This window comes from Chiroxiphia lanceolata, chromosome 9 (genome assembly GCF_009829145.1).
Source record: "Chiroxiphia lanceolata isolate bChiLan1 chromosome 9, bChiLan1.pri, whole genome shotgun sequence".
NCBI classification, from domain to species: Eukaryota; Metazoa; Chordata; class Aves; order Passeriformes; family Pipridae; genus Chiroxiphia; species Chiroxiphia lanceolata.
In genome coordinates this window covers 26,888,640-26,906,307 of record NC_045645.1, presented here as the reverse complement: position 1 = coordinate 26,906,307, position 17,668 = coordinate 26,888,640, and the positions used below count along the sequence as shown (strand labels likewise).

At 45.6% G+C, this 17,668-nt stretch overlaps 1 protein-coding gene across 1 annotated transcript in view; it reads left to right on the top strand.

Moving 5' to 3' along the window:
• XPR1 (xenotropic and polytropic retrovirus receptor 1) overlaps window positions 1-17,668 on the top strand; it is a 112,564-nt gene that overhangs the window by 83,011 nt on the left and 11,885 nt on the right. The window contains exons 8-11 of the mRNA XM_032696156.1: window positions 1,749-1,936; window positions 2,175-2,354; window positions 6,554-6,719; window positions 8,432-8,623. Coding sequence (XP_032552047.1) covers window positions 1,749-1,936; window positions 2,175-2,354; window positions 6,554-6,719; window positions 8,432-8,623 — 726 coding nt within the window. The remainder of the gene's footprint in view (window positions 1-1,748; window positions 1,937-2,174; window positions 2,355-6,553; window positions 6,720-8,431; window positions 8,624-17,668) is intronic.

Here is a 17,668-nt window from a genome sequence, read left to right as displayed (position 1 = left end):
GAGGTGACTTCACTTGTGTTGGATTTAAGTGGAAAGAGTATAGGAATGGACAGTCTCTTTGCCTTGGGGCTACAGTGCAGAGCCCTGGGCTGGGTCACCACAGTTGGAGACCTTGGACACCTTTGGGCACTTCCCTGCAAGTGGGGTCCTTGAGGGTCTCCAGTCAAACTGCTCAGCTGTTGGGAGGAAAAGGGTTCAGTTTGGAAAAGTGAAAAGGGAATCAAATTGAGCCTTTACTCTCTGGAAACTGAACTAAACAATGTCTTAGTATCACAGGAGAGAATATACAGAACTACTCTAAACTTCTGCGTGTTGGTCTCTCAGCAGCTTGTACTCCTCAGTGTCTGCTTTCTCTCCAGCTCCAGCTGCTGTTCCACACTGCAGTTATGGTCCTCTACCACCCTGGGAGGCCAGAAATAAGATTAGTGGGCATTAGCTATGGAAGTCATATGCTGTAGTGTCATACACCTGTTCACCTCAGGATAAACCTTTGTTTGGAATAGCACACAGCATGTCTATCCTGTTCTGTCTGGTCGCTTCTTAGTCAGGATTTTTCAGGCACCTCTGTCCTCTTTGGAGTTTTGACCAGATGGCCCACTCTGATCCTTTCCACCCTTACCCATTCTATGATTCTGTGATCTCCCTTGGTTTCCAGATTCAGATTTGGAAAGCTGCTTATACAATTCCGCATTTAAGACTCACTTCTTTCAACTTCTTTGGGGGCATGTCATTTCTGTCCACAATTTGATTCTTTTTTGTCTGAATCCAGTAGTCTCTATAAGTTTCAAATTCAAAGCAACAGTTCTTGAGTCTTTGTTCCTTTCACAATTTTTTCTCCATAATTTATGTAGTATAACATATCAATGCTGAACACGTGAAATTCCTTACGGATGTGCTGTCTCTGAAAAACAGTTTGTAGAACTCGGGGCTGTAATTTAGGCAGGTTTGTGGGGAAAGAATTCTCAGCCTCAATTCTGTAAAAGTGCATGTTCTTCTTTTTGCCCCTCTTAAAAAAACAAGTGGCTGAGAAACTCTCACTGAAACAAAAACTGAGGACTCAAATAACTGTATTTTAGTTGTGCTTTTCTCATAAAACCTGTGTCAGGCAACTTGGGGGCAGTACTTTGCAAAGAGGCTTGTGCTGGAGAAAGTTGCTGCTGTATAAGGCAGTTTGTTGTTTGAAACGAAGCAAATTCGCTTCCAAACCCCTGAAGACTGAACAAAGGAAGCAACAGGCTTTCCAGCAGTGCTGCCTTAGGCTGGGATTGCTGTTTGGGTGCGGCTGGGTGTTGTATGGCTGGCTATGAATATGTATTGCATTGCAGTTGTATTGAGTTGGGTGATTAGGCACAGATTAGCATTGTTTTAAATGCTGTAAATGGTGCTTCTTGGTTTTGTGGGGAGCTGAAGTGTTTTGTGTATCTGTCTGTTGGGATTTCATCTCAATTAAACCAGAATATTTAAGTGCATATAGTCAGATTTACGCTGGTGCTGTTGCTTGTGCCTGTAGTGTGAGGCAGGGATGCTGCTAATGACTGGATTACACCAGCTGGAGAGGGAACTTTCCCCAGGATACTCCTAAATTCTCTGACAAGCTGGGCAAAAAGTCCTCCACTTGCTGGAATATGCAGTTTTGTACAAGTGTACCCTGTTTTCTCTCATCTGAGAACCAGTACAAAGCCATGGAGCACAATGTGACCTGACTTCTGCTATCCCCTAAGGTCCTTCCTTTCTTTGTGTTTTGCCAGGTGTGGCTTTTATAGATGGACCAAATGTGTGGCCACTGGTGAGAATCTATCGAGGTGGCTTTCTCCTGATAGAATTCCTCTTTCTCCTGGGTATCAACACGTATGGCTGGAGACAGGCTGGAGTCAATCATGTCCTCATCTTCGAACTCAATCCCCGCAGCAACTTGTCCCATCAACATCTCTTTGAGGTAAACAGAGGGATCGTAGGAGTGGCTGAGCTGTGCAGCATATCAGGAGGATAAACCCTGCGCTGTTTCCTGGCAAGGAGCTCTAATACAATTAGAAGAGGAAGTTGCTGAAGTCTGATTAGATTACAGGATTGAGCACTGCTCTCCCTTTTCTTATAATGAGACTTCATTGTGGGTTTCAGAACTGTATTTTCATAAGGTATCTGTGTGTTTGTTTTTTTGTTTTTTTTCCCTGTAGATTGCTGGTTTCCTGGGCGTTTTGTGGTGCCTGAGCCTGCTGGCATGTATATATGGTAAATTCACCTACATCCCTATGCAGGTGAATCCACTCATCTTGTACGGCTTCATGTTGCTTTTTCTCATCAACCCTACCAAAACCTTATATTACAAGTCCCGATTTTGGCTGCTCAAACTTTTGGTAAGTCTCTAAACCTTCTTTAAATAAATGTTTTTTTAAAAAAATTGCTGTGGCTGAGCAGTAGCTGTGAAGTATATACAAGTGTCACTAATCTTCAGTGAAGAGGGATGCTGGGATCCTTATACCACTGTGTTTTTATAGAGCAGACCTGGTCAGGTATTGACTGCAAATAGTTTTTGAGGATGGATTTACAGAAGCATCTTCTGCTTCCTGTACCAACCTCCTTGTGTTAATCTTCCTATAGACAGCTGTATACAGACTTCTGCACATTTAGAGGCATTCTTTACTTGTTTGTTCCCTAATGCAGTGAAACAGTTTGATTAGGGCTCCAGTGCTCTAAGGCAAGGCTGCATGGGTGCTCCTCAGCCCCAACTGGCAGAGAGGGTTCACTGATGGAGAGGGAACCTCAAGGCTACTGCTTGTAAAATTATGTTCATGGGTGGGGTTTTCTTCAGCAAATCTGCTTGTGGTGTTAAACTCTTTATTTTAGACCCAGGTCTTATTTTCCAGGTAAGATAAGTCTGGTAAATTGAATGTAAATACATGTGCTGCTTCAGTGTTCCAGTTACAAGTGGGAGCTCTGAAAGAACAGTTTTCAAACTTGTTGGATGACTCATCAGTTTCTTCCCAAATGGCAGTTTCAGATGTTCATCCCCACCCTGTACGTCCTTTTGAATTGATTTTAATCAAGTTGGTTCCCCTGATACCTTATTCTTGCTGGAGCTGCTCTGAGAGCTTTGGGCGGAAGAGGGTTTGGCTGGCTGGTGTTCTTCATAGAATTGTTTTAATGCCAGTTAAAACAATTAACTTCATCTGGAACACGGCAAAGATGAAATGTAGAACTGTGCTTTGAGGCTGTGCGTGCAGGTACACACGCAGTGAATTAACCTCTGTTATTTGATTTGCTGGCTTACTACTGTTTTAGCTTTTCCTTTTTTGCCTTCCAGCATTCAGCCATCCCTCATGGATGTACCTTTAGTCCCAAGCCTCATTAGTCTGACTGCTGTCCCCTGGTGTGAGGGGGAAGCACTGGAAGTGCTTTAACCACATGAGTAATATCTGTGCTAATTTACCTTAATACCTTACCAGGGTGAGATTCTCAGTGTTCACAGAGCTGTGTAGGCAGTTTGCAGCACCTGCTCTGTCCCAGCGATCTCCAGACAATGAAACAGTCTGTGATAGAGATGTAGAATCATACAATGGCCTGGGTTGGAAGGGACCTTAAAGATCATCTTGTTTCAACCCCCCTGCCATGGGCAGGGACACCTTCCACTAGACCAGGTTGCTCTAAGCCCTGTCCAACCTGGTGTTAAGCAGCTGCAGGGATGGGGCATCCACAACCCTTCTGGGCAACCTGTGCCAGGGCCTCCCCACCCTCACAGGGAAGAATTTCTTCCTAATAGCTAATCTAAAACCTACTCTATTTCTGTTTGAAGCCATTCTCCCTTGTTCTGTCAGTTCATATCATTCTAACTGGCGTCTCAGATTGATACAGATATATCTGTAAATAGATTCTCTCAGAATCATAGAATATCTCGAGTTGGAAGGGAACCTGTAAGGTTCATTGAGTACCTTTGAGTGTGCAGAGGCCAATTCATCCCAAGGTCTCCTGGGGGGGAAAAAAGCTTCATCAAAATGCAAGATCACCTTAATGGTGGGAAATGACACGGTACTTCTGTGTGTTATATGGAAGGAGGAAGGGGGGGAAAAAGAGGCCAGACAAAGCACATAAAGAGCAGCTCTTATTGTATGTACTTGGCTGCTGGGTGTATTTTATTTCTCCACCCAGTTGCCAGCAGCTCTCTGGGTGAAAGGAGGTTTAAACAGTGCAAGTGTTAGAACTGTGCTGCTCACGGAAATTTTCGTTTAGTGAGCATTTTTCTTCACATGCTTCATATGTTTCATTTCCAGCCAAAATGAAGTCTGATATATCAGGTGTAGCAGGGCATTACTGACACCTTCAATTTTTCTAGAACCGAGTCAGGGACATACTTAAGTGTGTTGTAGCATTTCCTGGTGGATCTAGGAGGATTACTGTGATCAACATCACAGCCTGCTGTTGCTCCCAGGTGGGATCTCTTGTGTTAATCCCTGAAGGATGGTGAGTTACGTTGGAATTGATCCTCCTCTGAGTGAAAAAAGTTATTTAGCCCATAGTGAGTCTAACTCCCATCCCAGGCTCTGCATGCTTAGGTGAGTGCTCTTTGTCTCTTTGCTGCTGGGTGAGAAGCCCATGAGTGCAGTTGTGTGGGCTGAGGAGGAGGAATCGGATCCAAGCACAGGGAATGGCACAGTGTCCACATGCCTACGCTCTCTGCAGGGAGCTGAATGGTGACACAAGTGCAGGGAGCCTCTCTGAGAGAGGTGAAAATCTAGGAAGTGTTCAGCTCCAGCTCAAATATCTGCCATCTCAGCACTGATTAAAAGTGCAGTGATTAGCACCGAGAAGTCTGTGCTCAGGTTGTGGAATTATTGATATAGGATTGCAGCTGATTGTTGAAACCGAGGTTCAGCTCTGTTCTGGTATTTTATAACGTGATTCTTCTCTGGAGGATGTTGCAGAGGTTTCTGAGCTGGGAAGCGTGGAGGTGCCTGTGGTACCTGCACTGCCAGCACCCTCTGGAAGTTGGGCTGCAGCTCCAGCTGTGCCTGGACAGCAGCCAAAAGCCACAGTGCCTGGTACATGGCATTAGAAGGGTTCAAATGGCAGCTCAGAAGGATAGTTAACCCAAGATGCCAATGCCAGATATGTCGTGGATGTATCTGTTGACTCCTGCTCTGCCATAACCTTTAGGTAGAAAGGTTCTACTCTCTTAAAAGTTTTACTCTGTTTTCTGGCAGTGCTGAAGTGCCTCTCCCTAAATTAAATAGCAACTAGGATTTTATTATCTCTTCTCTTCCCCCTCCCCCCCTCAGGGAGATCTGTCTGTAAAGCTGCGTTCACGTTTCCTTTTTTTTAGCTCGTCTTTATTCATGGGTAAAAAAAGGTCTATGATGAAGCAGATAAAGAGAGTATCAGGGAGTGATGGGAAAAGGGAGGAAGGGCCTTTTGCAAAGGAAGGCTGGTGAGGTCTGTGACCTCTGCAGAAGCTGTTCTGCAGCTGGGCACCTCTGAAGGCAGCCTTCCCTGATGGCTGGGCCTGTTTGAGCCTTGAGAATAGGTGCTGTCCAACACGAGCACTGTGCTTTCTGGGTCAAGATCCATATCTGCTTTATGCCACTACCTCTTAGTCCCCCATCTGGCTTTGAAATATAGGAGCAGAGCCTTAAATTTGCATTACAGGCTGATGGGAACGTGTCAGTCCTTTCCTGGGTTTCTGGAGCTGTGCACCCTTTAGATTAATAAGGCGAGCAACATAAAAGATCAGTGTTAGCCTGTGCTTTCATTAATTTAAAGGTTCATAAATCTTGGAATGACCGGATGGTGCTGGTGCCGTCTCTGTGAGAAATTGGCCATTAGTAACTATAACTAACCGGGTAGGGAGAGTTGTAATCAAAGGTAATGGAGCATGAAAACTGTCTGGTTTGGAAGGAGCAAAACTGCTGTTAAGGCTTAGAGGGAAAGTGGCTTGGTATTGAGGGGGAGTCCAACTGCCAGTTAATAGGTTTTCCTCTGCCCTTTCTTTAACTCTTTCCCTGCTGGAGGCATTGGCAGATCCAGTAACAATCCTCACTTACAACTTCTAACACGAAAGAACAACTGGTGAGTTTACTAAACCGAGACATGATCAGACTAGTGGCCATGCTGAGGGTCTAAATCCAACTGTGACATTAAGTGTGAGGGAGAAGGTAAGTGTGGAAGATGTCAATAGACATGGTGTAAGTGCCTGAAAAAAGGAGCTGGTCAAAATAAGGAGTGACAGGAGAAGTGGAGCCGTATAGAGCTCTTACATGGAGACTGGGAGTTTCTGGGAAAGAGCTCGGTTGGAGGAGACTGGGCTGTTCTGCCAGTAAAAAACAAAAGGGTGGGGGACACAGAATATCTGCATACAGGAGGACGAAAGCAGGAATGTTCTTTGTGCTAAAAGTGAGGAGGTAGTTATCCTTTTTTGTCAGCTGAAGCAAAAGGTCAGCAATAAATCTTCAAGCATTTCTGTTATTTCCATATTTGTTCAGTGCTGTGATGTCCTGCCACTGCATTTAGATGCCTTTGACACAGCCATGAATTATTCCTGCTTTTTTTTTTTTTTTCCTGACAGTTTCGAGTGTTCACTGCTCCCTTCCACAAGGTAGGCTTCGCAGATTTCTGGCTGGCTGATCAGCTCAACAGCCTGGTCGTGATTCTCATGGATTTGGAATACATGATCTGCTTCTACAGCTTTGAGGTTCAGTGGGAGGACAATGCTGGACTTCTGGCAGATACAGGTAGAGTAATGCTGATGGCCCATGTGAACACGGTCAAAATGACCTGAAAAACACTGAGGAAGGCAACTTCATAATTATCTGTTTTGAAGAGGGCTACAAATGATATAGGAAATTAAATTAATAGGCGTTTCTTGTAAACACGGCATTAGAGACATTCTCCCCTTTCTTACTTCCATCCAGAGAAATGGAATTTCACATGAGTGTTCATTTCCTAATCCAGTCATTTGGCCCGACGTGTATATTCATCAAAGAATTTAGACACAGCACTGCTGATTGGAAAGAGAAATCCATTTTCCTGGCATTGTTGTTTTATTTCATTGTAGTTTAACCATATATTTACCTTTAGCCTGTTCCTGTTGCTCAGTGTGAAAACAGGTTGCCTGAGCCTGTTAACCACAGTTTTCTGTGCTGTAGCCTTACAGGCTCCATTGCACTTCCCTGAAGCAAGAGAGGATGGAAAAATCTCTTTAGTGCCACCCCTTATCCAATTTGAGTTGATGTTGTGATGTCAGTGTTGTCCATGCTCTGCCTTCCCTTCTTTCTAGCCAGAAGGGCCACAGAGCTGGAATATGAATTTTGACTTGGCTTTCCCAGCAGCAAAACACTACCTGTCTTCTTGGGGATTGGGCTGTTGTCTTTCCATTTTCAGCAGTGACTGCTGGCAAATTGTGTTGTCTGATGGCTTTGACACTTGCTGAAAATTTGCTGTGTGCTTCAATAAGCATCAGTGTTCACTTTGTTCTTCCAATCTGTCTCATCTTTCGCTTCCCTATAAGACAGCGTTGCAAGTAGCTAAATATTTACTTATTAAAAATAAAAATTAAATACATGAAGCGACTGAGTGCCTAGCAGTTTGTCCTCTTCCAATCCAAGCAGTGGAGTGATGGCTCAGTGCTTTAAGATAAATATCAACTAATAACTTGTCTCCATTTGTGTGAATAAGAAACAAATGATTGCTAGTTGGGGGAGTGTTTGGTTTATGTGCTGAGTGAGACAGCAGAAGAATATGGACTCCTTGGGGGGTTCCAGGCAGAGCTGGGAGTTTCCTGGTTATTTCCTCAACCAAAAAAAGGCTTTCAAACATCACGGGAGTGACAAAATGACAAGGTGTGTAGTTGCTTCCCATCCCTGTTTTTGAGGCCAGGCCTGGGTTTGCTTTTTAAAAAGCAAAGTAAAAAAACCCCAAACTCAATCCCATACTGAAATATGGTTTTTTCCTATTACAGAGTACGAGGAAAATGGGTCAAGGACATCTTGGGCAAAGTAGCCTTTTAGAGCTGTCCTGCAGAGTTTCTAAGTGCTCTCCCATTTATGCACAAAAATCCAGTGTCGAAGACCTTTTATAATTCCATCCTTAATTTAATTATTCACAGTACTGCCAACAGCACGAAACACGTTTAAAAATAGATTATTCCTAAAATTCTTGCATGTTAGTTATAATTAGCAGCAGTGAGAGAGTTAGGTGATGATCTGTCTGGATGTGTTATTGGTGTCATGTCACCTGAATACCTCAGAGACAGAGCTCCAGGATACTTTCTGGGGATGGGCTTCTTGCTGTTTGGGGAGTGTGTGTGCCCGAGTACAAAGCCTTGCTGGAGAATTGCTGTCTCATCAAGGGATATTGCAGAAAGGAAGAAAACAGTAGTTCTTAAACTTTTTATTAACTTTCTGTTTTAAGAGTTTTAATTCTTTTTTTTTTTTTTTTCTTGCAGATAATCAGATTTGTAACAGCTACTCCTACGGAGTGAGAGCAGTCGTCCAGTGCATCCCTGCTTGGTTGCGATTCATCCAGTGCCTGCGCCGTTACCGTGATAACAAACGGGCCTTTCATCTGGTTAACGCTGGAAAATATTCCACCACCTTCTTCGTGGTGACATTTGCAGCCCTCTACAGCACTCACAAAGGTATCAGGGATGTTTGAAAGTCCTTCGCAACTCGTGGGATTTGCTTTTTCACCTGGGAGAAGCTCAGAATCTGGCATTTTTTTTGTGTGTGTGTTTTCGCACCTGTGTGGAGAGGCAGAGACCTGCCTTGCTTGTAAAGAGTGTTTTAAGATCTTATTCTAGGTGTTTTTCACATCTCTGGTCTGCTTAGGATTGTGCTTATGGAGCGTGGGAGAGAATTTTCAGGTTTCTCTCTCCATAAAGGAGAAAACTGAAATACCTGTCAGGTTGTGCTGTGAAGGGAGGTGGATGGGAGGGAGATGTATGAGGAAAGGGATAACACAGGAAATACTTCTCCCTTAATATTCATGAACAGCTAACCTGGATCATCTAAATAATCAATCCATCCATTCCTAAATGTGGAGGCATGTGCACAGTGCCAGGAAAATGCTCTCCCTGGATTTTCCTGTGTGACTCTGTCCATGTTTTTTCTGCAGCTGGTAAGGAGTTGTTTCCAATCCATTTAACTGCAGATTGAGCTCTGATCCCTGAAGTTCCTCATCTCCCTAGAAACGACAATTACTCGACTCTCTTCTTGTTCTGAAGGAAAAAGCTTTTAGTTTCTGCACTTCAGGCAGTCGCCCTGCCTTTCATTGTTCTGAAGTCCTAAAAGCTGTATTCTTTCACTTGAGATTATATGCCTTCTGTATCTCCAGAAATTAGCAACCACACACAGTCGTGAGCAATTACCTCCCCTGGAATATTATTGTGGTGAGGCAGGGAGAAGTGTTCAAGGCATAATTCTAGTTAACATGCTGGTTTTTTGGAGGGGTGGCAGGGTTATGAGAAACCTTCCCATGGCCAAGAAGTGTCTGTTTTGACGTAGCTGGGCCTGAAGTCACACTGATGATGTTTGTCAGGCTTTGCATTTTAATGGCAGAGAAGTGCAGTGGCTCAGGCTGGCTGAAGGCTGGGAGTTGGGTATCCTGGGGTACATGGAAAGCTGGTGTGGGAGCATCTTCTGTGCATCTCCTCGCTGCTGCCATGTCCCTGGAGCTCGTTCCTGCTTTAACTTGTTTGCTCACTGACATTCTGCAGCCCTGCAGTCCAGTTAGTCACCACTGCCAAACCCTGGGATGAGACACGTACAGATTGCCTGGCTGTGTAGTCACTGCTTGTATCTTTTATAGACAGTGCAGCTTTGGGGAGGCTGACTAATGCTTCTCCTTCCCGGGGGCACGCTCTGGCAGAGCCTTCAGTGGGAACGTTGGGGTAGGTTTGGAACCAAGAGGAAAACCAGCATCTGTCAAAATATCCTGTCGAAGAGTTTTACCTCTTTCTACTGCCCTCGAGGTTTGCATCTGTGCCAGTGCTGCTGTTCTGGTTACTGCCATACACAACTGGTCTCCCCTCTCCCAGCCTGGCAGGGAGTGGGCTGTAATGAGGTGTTTACGAGCCAGGCACGGGACTTGTTCCAATTGCTGTGAGATGTCCACGACTCCCAGCCTTTGTCTGTCCAGTTTGTTAGTGGGAGTCAATAGCCATGTAGTTGCTGGTATCATACAAAAAAAATTTGGAAGCTTTGTGGCCTTTGGAAATTGCATGTTAGCGCTGATTTATAAATGCCACTGTGCCTGGGCTTTCAGAGGGCTGCCTTCAAGACCTTGCCACGTCCTCTCAGCCCTGTAGGCCCCTTCCCATCCTGCCATAAATGCACTTTCTAATATGCTGTACCTGCTAAGAATCCAATTTTATCTATGTGCTTTACATAGATTCCCAGTTCTTCTTGAACTTGGAATCAGATGGTCTATCATCAAGTTGTTATGATGCTACCGTTGAAAATAGATTTGCTGCTCGCCCACACCTTCTCTGTGTCTGCCCAAAGATAGCAAACACCCATCTCTTACCTACAAAACATCTGCTGGGGGGAGCTATGTGCTGTTAAGAAAGCACTGCCCAAAACAAGTGTGACAAAGATTCTTGCTCCTTAGACCTGTAATGAACCTGTTCATTGCTGTGGTATCAAGAGTTTTATTTTGAAACAGTCTTCCATGCCTGTGCTTGCAAGCCTATGACTTATACCTCTGGCATGACAGCTTTTGGCTGCCAGGACAAGAGGGTAATCAGCGGCCTTTCCTTGGGAGGTCAGGTAATGTACACCAGTGCCTGTTCTCCACTTGGGAGGCCTGGGGACCTCACAACCCTCTGAGAAGTCTCATCTTCCCCCCTTCATTTGAACACTGGATAATTTGTAGCTGGTCTGTAGCTTGTGCCTGCCAGCGGCGAGAAGATGGACTGTGTGGCTGGGAGGGTTTGTTGGCATGGAAAGCCACCTAATTCATATTGAGTGCACTGACAACATACTTGTGCTGTGTTTTCCTGTGCTTGCTGCTGGAAAACAACTTGAGCTAAACAAATGTACAAATGCCACTTTATTATGTTTAAGTGATGTTTATGCAGCTTCTAATCACACGTGGTACTCCCTTCTCCAAACCTCCCGTGGAGAAGGATCCCCCCCAGTAACACCATGTACTGTGGGCTCTTGACAAGTATCTGTTTCCCCCAGAATATCCCTGTTTAATAATTCATGTTGCTCAGGCAGTGCATAATTCTGATTCTTTCTTCCCTCAGAGAAGCCCTTTCTTTACTTTTCTTCCCTTGGATTTAGATGCAGGATGCAATTTTCTCTTCTAATTGCAGCTGGGATGTCAGACCGCTAAGATACCAAAGCAAATTCCGTTAGGTTTTCCCTCTCAAAAATTGCAATCCTGTTGTCCTGGGACTAGGCTAGTTTTACAGGGGTAACTCCAAGCTATCATTTTGATATTCAGATATCACTGGGATTAGGGAAGTGGAAGTAGCTACCCCAGAACATAAGCCTGGAGCAGGCGGTGGTTGCGTAGACAAGTGCTGATTCCACCACGGCTCACAAACACAACCACGTTTCAGGGACGACAGCAACAACACAAGGACAACTGTTGCTGAGCTCCCAAAGGAAGAATTCTCAGTATTTTTATACCGCCCAAAGGAATGGGAAGCACAGGCCGTGCTCTGTAAATATAGTCCTGCGGGGTATGTTTGCTCAGGCAAATGAGGCATAGCTGTAACTCTAAGCTACCTGGCAACTGGGGGACCCAGTCCCTGGCCACTCCAGAAGCCTCTGTCTGTCCCCACCTCTTTCCCACCCTTTCTTTGCACTAAGGAGTTCAGTGCTGGCATTAAGTTCCCTGGCAGAGCTGAGTATCTTTCCCCAGAGCCACCCAACAGGGTATTATATTGCCTTACTTAATGTCTACAGAAACCTATGTGGTGCTGGGGAAACAAATGATGAAGCCCAAGCCTGCAGCAGAATATTTACCCGAGTGCAGTGTTGTTTTGATGCACAACTACTTTTTGTGGTGTTTTCACTCTGCCAAAAGCAGATGTGCTTTCCATGACAAATGCACCAGTGAAGCAACTCCCACTGGAGTCCAGCTTATCACAGCATTTATAGAGTCATATAGTGGTTTGGGTTGGAGGGGACCTTAAAAATCATCTTGTTCCAACCTCCTGCCATGGGCAGGGACACCTTCCACTAGACCAGGTTGTTCAGAGCCCCATCCAACCTGGCCTTGAACACTTCCAGGGATGGGGCATCCACAGCTTCTCTGGGCAACCTGTACCAGGGCCTCCCCATCCTCATAGGGAAGAATTTCTTTCCAATATCCCATCTAACCCTGCCCTCTGTCAGTGGGAAACCATTCACCCTTTTCCTATCACTCCAGGTCCTTGTCCATAGTCCCTCTCCAGCTCTCTTGGAGCCCATTTAGGCACTGGAAGGGACTCTGAGGTCTCCCTGGAGCCTTCTCCTCTCCAGGCTGAACAATCCCTATTCTCTCAGCCTGTCTCCACAGCAGAGGTGCTCCAGCCCTTGCAGCATCTTAGTGGCCTCATCTGGACTTGCTCCAACAGGTCTATGTCCTTCTTATATCTTGAGGGCCCCAGAGATGGAAATCAATGGGGATCCCTCTTGTATAAAGTGTACTTGCATTAAATAAGGCACACTGACACACCTGGAATAACAAGCCTTGTTTTCACTGCTCACTTGGACCTGGCTCAGGCTGTATAAGACAGGATTGTTTTGTTTAGGTGGCAGCTCTTCTGAGAAACAGTGCAACTGGAGTTGTGTTGTACTACTTCTAGGAGTGCTGGTCATTTCTTAAGCTGTAGGCATGTTTTTATGCTCCAGCTTTATTCTTTGTAAAATGAGACACATCATGTTTTTTCTGCTGTCAGTTTTCTCTTGATGGCTTTTGCTCCCATGATTTCATTGGAAATACCTGGCTCACATAGAATATAGATTTGACTTCTGCACTTGAAGAACTGAGCTTCTTGAGTGCTTTGTTCTCTTCCATCATCTTCTTGTTTTGTGGGATTTGCTGGTTCAACCTGACCATTTATTCTTTACCATGGTATTGGGTTAAAATTGGCTATGTGGGATTTTATCCTCCAGCTGGAAGGTAGAATGGTTTATGGACACTGTCGGTTTGATTTACACAGCTTATTCAATGAAATCCTTGTGATCTGAGCAGTATCCTGCTATTTATTAACCTTCAAATTATTCCAGAGTTAATCTATGTGGCCTGGAAACTTGAGTAAGTGTCTGCTCTTCCATCCTGCTCCCACGCCTTTTCCAGGCACTCCAATTGAGCTTGCTGAACACTAGCTGTCATTGGCTTGGGGGTGCCCTGGAGAACCTTAGGTCGGTCTAAGATAATGGAACTGCCACGCACTTTCTCATTAAACAGCCCAGGAAATTGGCAGTAATTAAAAATACTGAAGTTAACTAAATAGGGCTGTCTCTGAAGAGTTAGTGCTTCTGTCTGTGCTCTCACCATCACTTCAGAAACAGGCTTCTCTGGAGTAATGTCTGATTTGTGTTTTTTAAAGCCAGCCTAAGACAAAATGGTGGAATTCCTTGCTTTGCCAAGGAACAGAGACATGGAAGTGTCAAGGCAAGAACCACCCTGTGATTAATGGGCTTTTGCAGAGAGGTTTGACCAGGTCTGACCAGAGGAAGAATGGGAAATGTGCTGCTTTTTTGGAAAATGCAGTGGAAGATGTCTAGGTCTGGTATCTGCTCCCAGTCCTCATTAATCACGGTGGCTTCAGCCGTTACCAGCGGTGACACCGGCTGGCATAGCCGATGTCACACTGGGATGCATCGCTGGTTCTCCCACGGTCTGTCCCCATGCAGAACCCTGGGGAAGGCTGTGACTTCGGGGGAAGGATGGTGGTGCACAGCAGGAACAGGGAGAGGCTGGGGTGACATCCAGCTGTGGCGCTGGGAGCTGCAGGAGGTACCTGGCTGCACCTGGGCTCTGCTGCTGGAGCTCTGGGTGGTGGTTGTGTCACTCAGCCCTTGTCAATACCCTGTCAGAACCTGCAGGTTGCGACCCCGTGGAGTGAGTTTGCTGGTAGGTGGGACAATAATTCACTGTGATCCTACATGGTTACAGCAGGAGGGAACGAGGTGATGTGAGAACTGGGACTAAAATTGATTTTATAGGAATCAGACATTGGTGCAACAGTGTATAGTGCCTCAACTGAGATAATTTCATTTCTAGGGAGTGGGGCAAGGCAAAATAAGTGGACAAGCAGAATTTTCTTTTTAAAGAAGTACAAAAATTCTAAAAAAAATCACAAAGGAATGAAGCAAGTAGCATTTGTGAGATCCTGTTCCCTCAGTTCTGTGTCATTACAAGACCTCCCATCTCTCCCTCTCCTTCTCAGTGCTGAAAGAGCTGTCAGAGTTTGATTTAGGTGTCACGAGAGCCTTAGAGAGTGCTTGGATTGACCTCTTCAAGTAAAACAAACTTTGTAATGGGATTAACTGGCTTCTTTCTTAATGCTCCCCGCTTTCGCACGGCTTCCCTTAGCACAGCACACTGGCAACTCCGTCAGGATGATTATTTGGAGTCAAAACATGCAACGTCTGTCACATTGCTGTGAGCTAGGATGAATTTTTGTCTGAAACCCTGTCATCCTGTGCCCAGGAGGCCTTCGGTAATGAGTTGTGTTCATTAGCCAGTCTTTCTGATCCTTTCCATCAGAGCAGCAGCGGTGTCATTAGTGAGGAATTGGGAGGCATTGCCGTGGGCAAACATTTCCATCCTGGCCTCTGACCTCCTCTTGGATTTGACAGTGGGGCTCTGTGGCACTCTAGTTTCTCTAGGCCAGCTTGTTAGCTCCTCTGGTTGCTTAAACACCCATCCCAATGATGTTGCTTTGGGTTGGAGCTGGGAAGAGTGAGGAGCACCCTGGGAAGTCTGCTGCAGGACCACCCTGACCGGGGCGGAGGTACCGGTGAGCCTGCGGTAAGTGAGCAGGGAAGGAGAGAGGAGACGGCAACCTCTGCTCCATGGGCAGCTTGGGAAGGGGGGCTTAGAGTGATTTCGGGAACTGCCACCACACCCTGCACAAATGAGGCATAAAATCCCACTGGGGAATCTTGCTGTGCTTCGTAGGTCTGCAGATGTCAAGCAGGACACTGGGGGACACTCCATGGGGGAAAGGCGACCTGGGCACCCCATGGCTGTGTGATCCATGGGTTTGCTTCTTAGGATTGCAGCTGAGATGGGGTTTAATAGCTGGGATTTGGAAAGTGCACTAAGCTTATCACTGTATCACTTATTACACTTTGGTGTTAAAGGTGGCTGGGGAAATGGGAACGCTAATGAATGAGGTGTAAGTAAAAAGAGTGACCTACTGATACTTCATTTCACAGGCACTTAAGAGGGGAAGCCTGACCTTTTTTTTTAATGGAACATTTTAAGAAAAGCAACTGACTGCATTACAAGCGATCTTCCTGTCAGATCTGGACAGGATTTGGAGTTCTGTGGTGTTGCAGAAATGCAGGATATGCAATCCTTTGACAATTTATTTTGTTTTAATGGTTTTTCGGTTGCTATTATATTTTGAAAGAATCTGCTGTTGGACCTCAAAGCACTATAGAGGTTGCAGATGACATTGTGTCCCAATGCCTAAATTGTCCATTGAAGGTCCTGATTACAAAGCTATTTATTTCTGGTTGTGAATCCAAACATCTTATTAGTGAGACTTCTGGCAAATACTTATATTGGAAACCACGTCCTTCTCAAGGTAGTGATTAAACATCCCCTACGAACACTTCTCAAATGCTAGACAAGCCTCCAGAAGAAGAATCAGCTCAAATCTCAGCCATGACTGATAATGCTTCCTCCTGTTTGCAATTAAGTCACACTTGTCTGTTTGTGAGGTAAAAGCCATGAGTTTGCTGCCACGCCTTGAAATTAGACATGGTTGTATTGTCCTACAAACCCAGTGCAAACCTGCAGAGGATTTTTGTCCAAACACGATTTGGGGATTTCCCTGCTCTACAAATCAAGAAGAAATGAGATGTTGCCTCCTGACAGTTCTTCACTGTGCTGTGTTTTGCTGCTTTGCTCTAAATTGTGCCTGGAGGCAATCGCAGAGGTTTGCACGATCCAACAGGAGGTTCTTCCTGCGAAATAGGACTTGGCAAAGCCCATCAGCACAAGGTGGCAAGTCCTCTATGTGGTCCCGTGGATAATTTGCCTTTTTACTGCATTAAGTCCACTGTCATGTCCTGGCTCTGCCATTGATCAGTGTTAAACGGTGGGACACGCTGGCTGGGCAGGAAGGCAGCGCTGCTGCTCACCCCTCATTAAGACATCTAATTACTGAGGGAGCTGTAATGCTGCGCTGGGAGCAGTGAGGTGTTAGACAAATGCTTTGGGGTGTCACTCTGATGGCAGGTCTTATGTAGATAAGTCACTTCGGGCTGTCACCTCGCTCCTGTGGTGTGCTGGGATGGAGTTAATGGGCACACATCATCCCCAGGCCTGCTCAGCGCTCCGGTGTCTTGCCTTGCACACTGTAAGTGTATCTGTTTGTGCTTTGCTTCTGCTTAAATCTGCAGTTGAGGCTGAATTGGGCTTGCCTGGACCAAGAGGTTTTTAGCTGGCAGAGCTGCCGTGGCTGGGTCGGTGTTGCCTGATATGTATCAGGGCTTACCTGGCTGTGTTCCCTGATAACCTCCTACTTCCTACAGCTTTTATCACAGCCTTCCCCATCAGCACAGACCACAGCCAGCCGTGATGGTTGACACACCAGGAATGCTTATCGAGGGCCATTGTGCTCTTATCCAGCCCTTCAATAATACATGGCATTGATTTTTGCTGTGTTGAATACTATATAGTGTTTACATTCTCAGGAATAATTCAGCAGGGTAAACAGATAGTATTCTTTGGAAGTAAAGTCAATATTAAGAGCGTTGGGGATAACATTTGCAGTCTCCCTTTGATGGAAAGCAACCTTTTCTCTTGCCTGTGTTTCGAAGGGGCCATAACTCCTACAGAGCAGTATTACCTCAGAATGCCAGTCAGATACTGTGGCCCCTGGGGCTGGTTTGGGGATCCAAGATATTGTCTATCAGCAGTTTTTGCAGGCAGTAAATTCTGCTGCTGCAAGTGCCTTTGGCTGTTTTCTGGGACTGTGGCCATTCACAGCTTCAGTTCAAAGGTGGAAGCCATCCATTATTTATCTAGTTGACCTTCTGGAGCAATTTGCAGGTGTATTTGTGCAGAGTGTCTGCTGGAATAGCCTTTTATAGGGTAAACTGAGGATGCTAATGGAAATTTTGTGGTGAAGGCTGCAAACAGCTCCCGTGGTTCTCTGCTTCCCATCGGCTTTGTGGCAAGTGGAGACAGCAGGGCACTGTGGACTCAAACAGCCTCTGGCATAACTGAACACCAGTTGCAAGCATGGTAGTGTGAACACTGAGATCAGCCCATCCTCAGGGTTAGAGCTGCACCTGCAACTTCATGCACTGAGGTTTTGTGCTGGTGGTGTTTTGTCCTGCACGTGCTGCTTTGAATAACTGTAGCTCAGGAGGTTGCTCCGTGGTGTGAGACCCTTTGGAGCATCAAGTAGGAAGGTCCTTTGTGCCCCTCTTGGGTGGACTGCCAGTGGTGCTGCCAAAAGGTTGCTGCAGTCCATAGGATGTTGAAAACCTGCTCTTTTTTC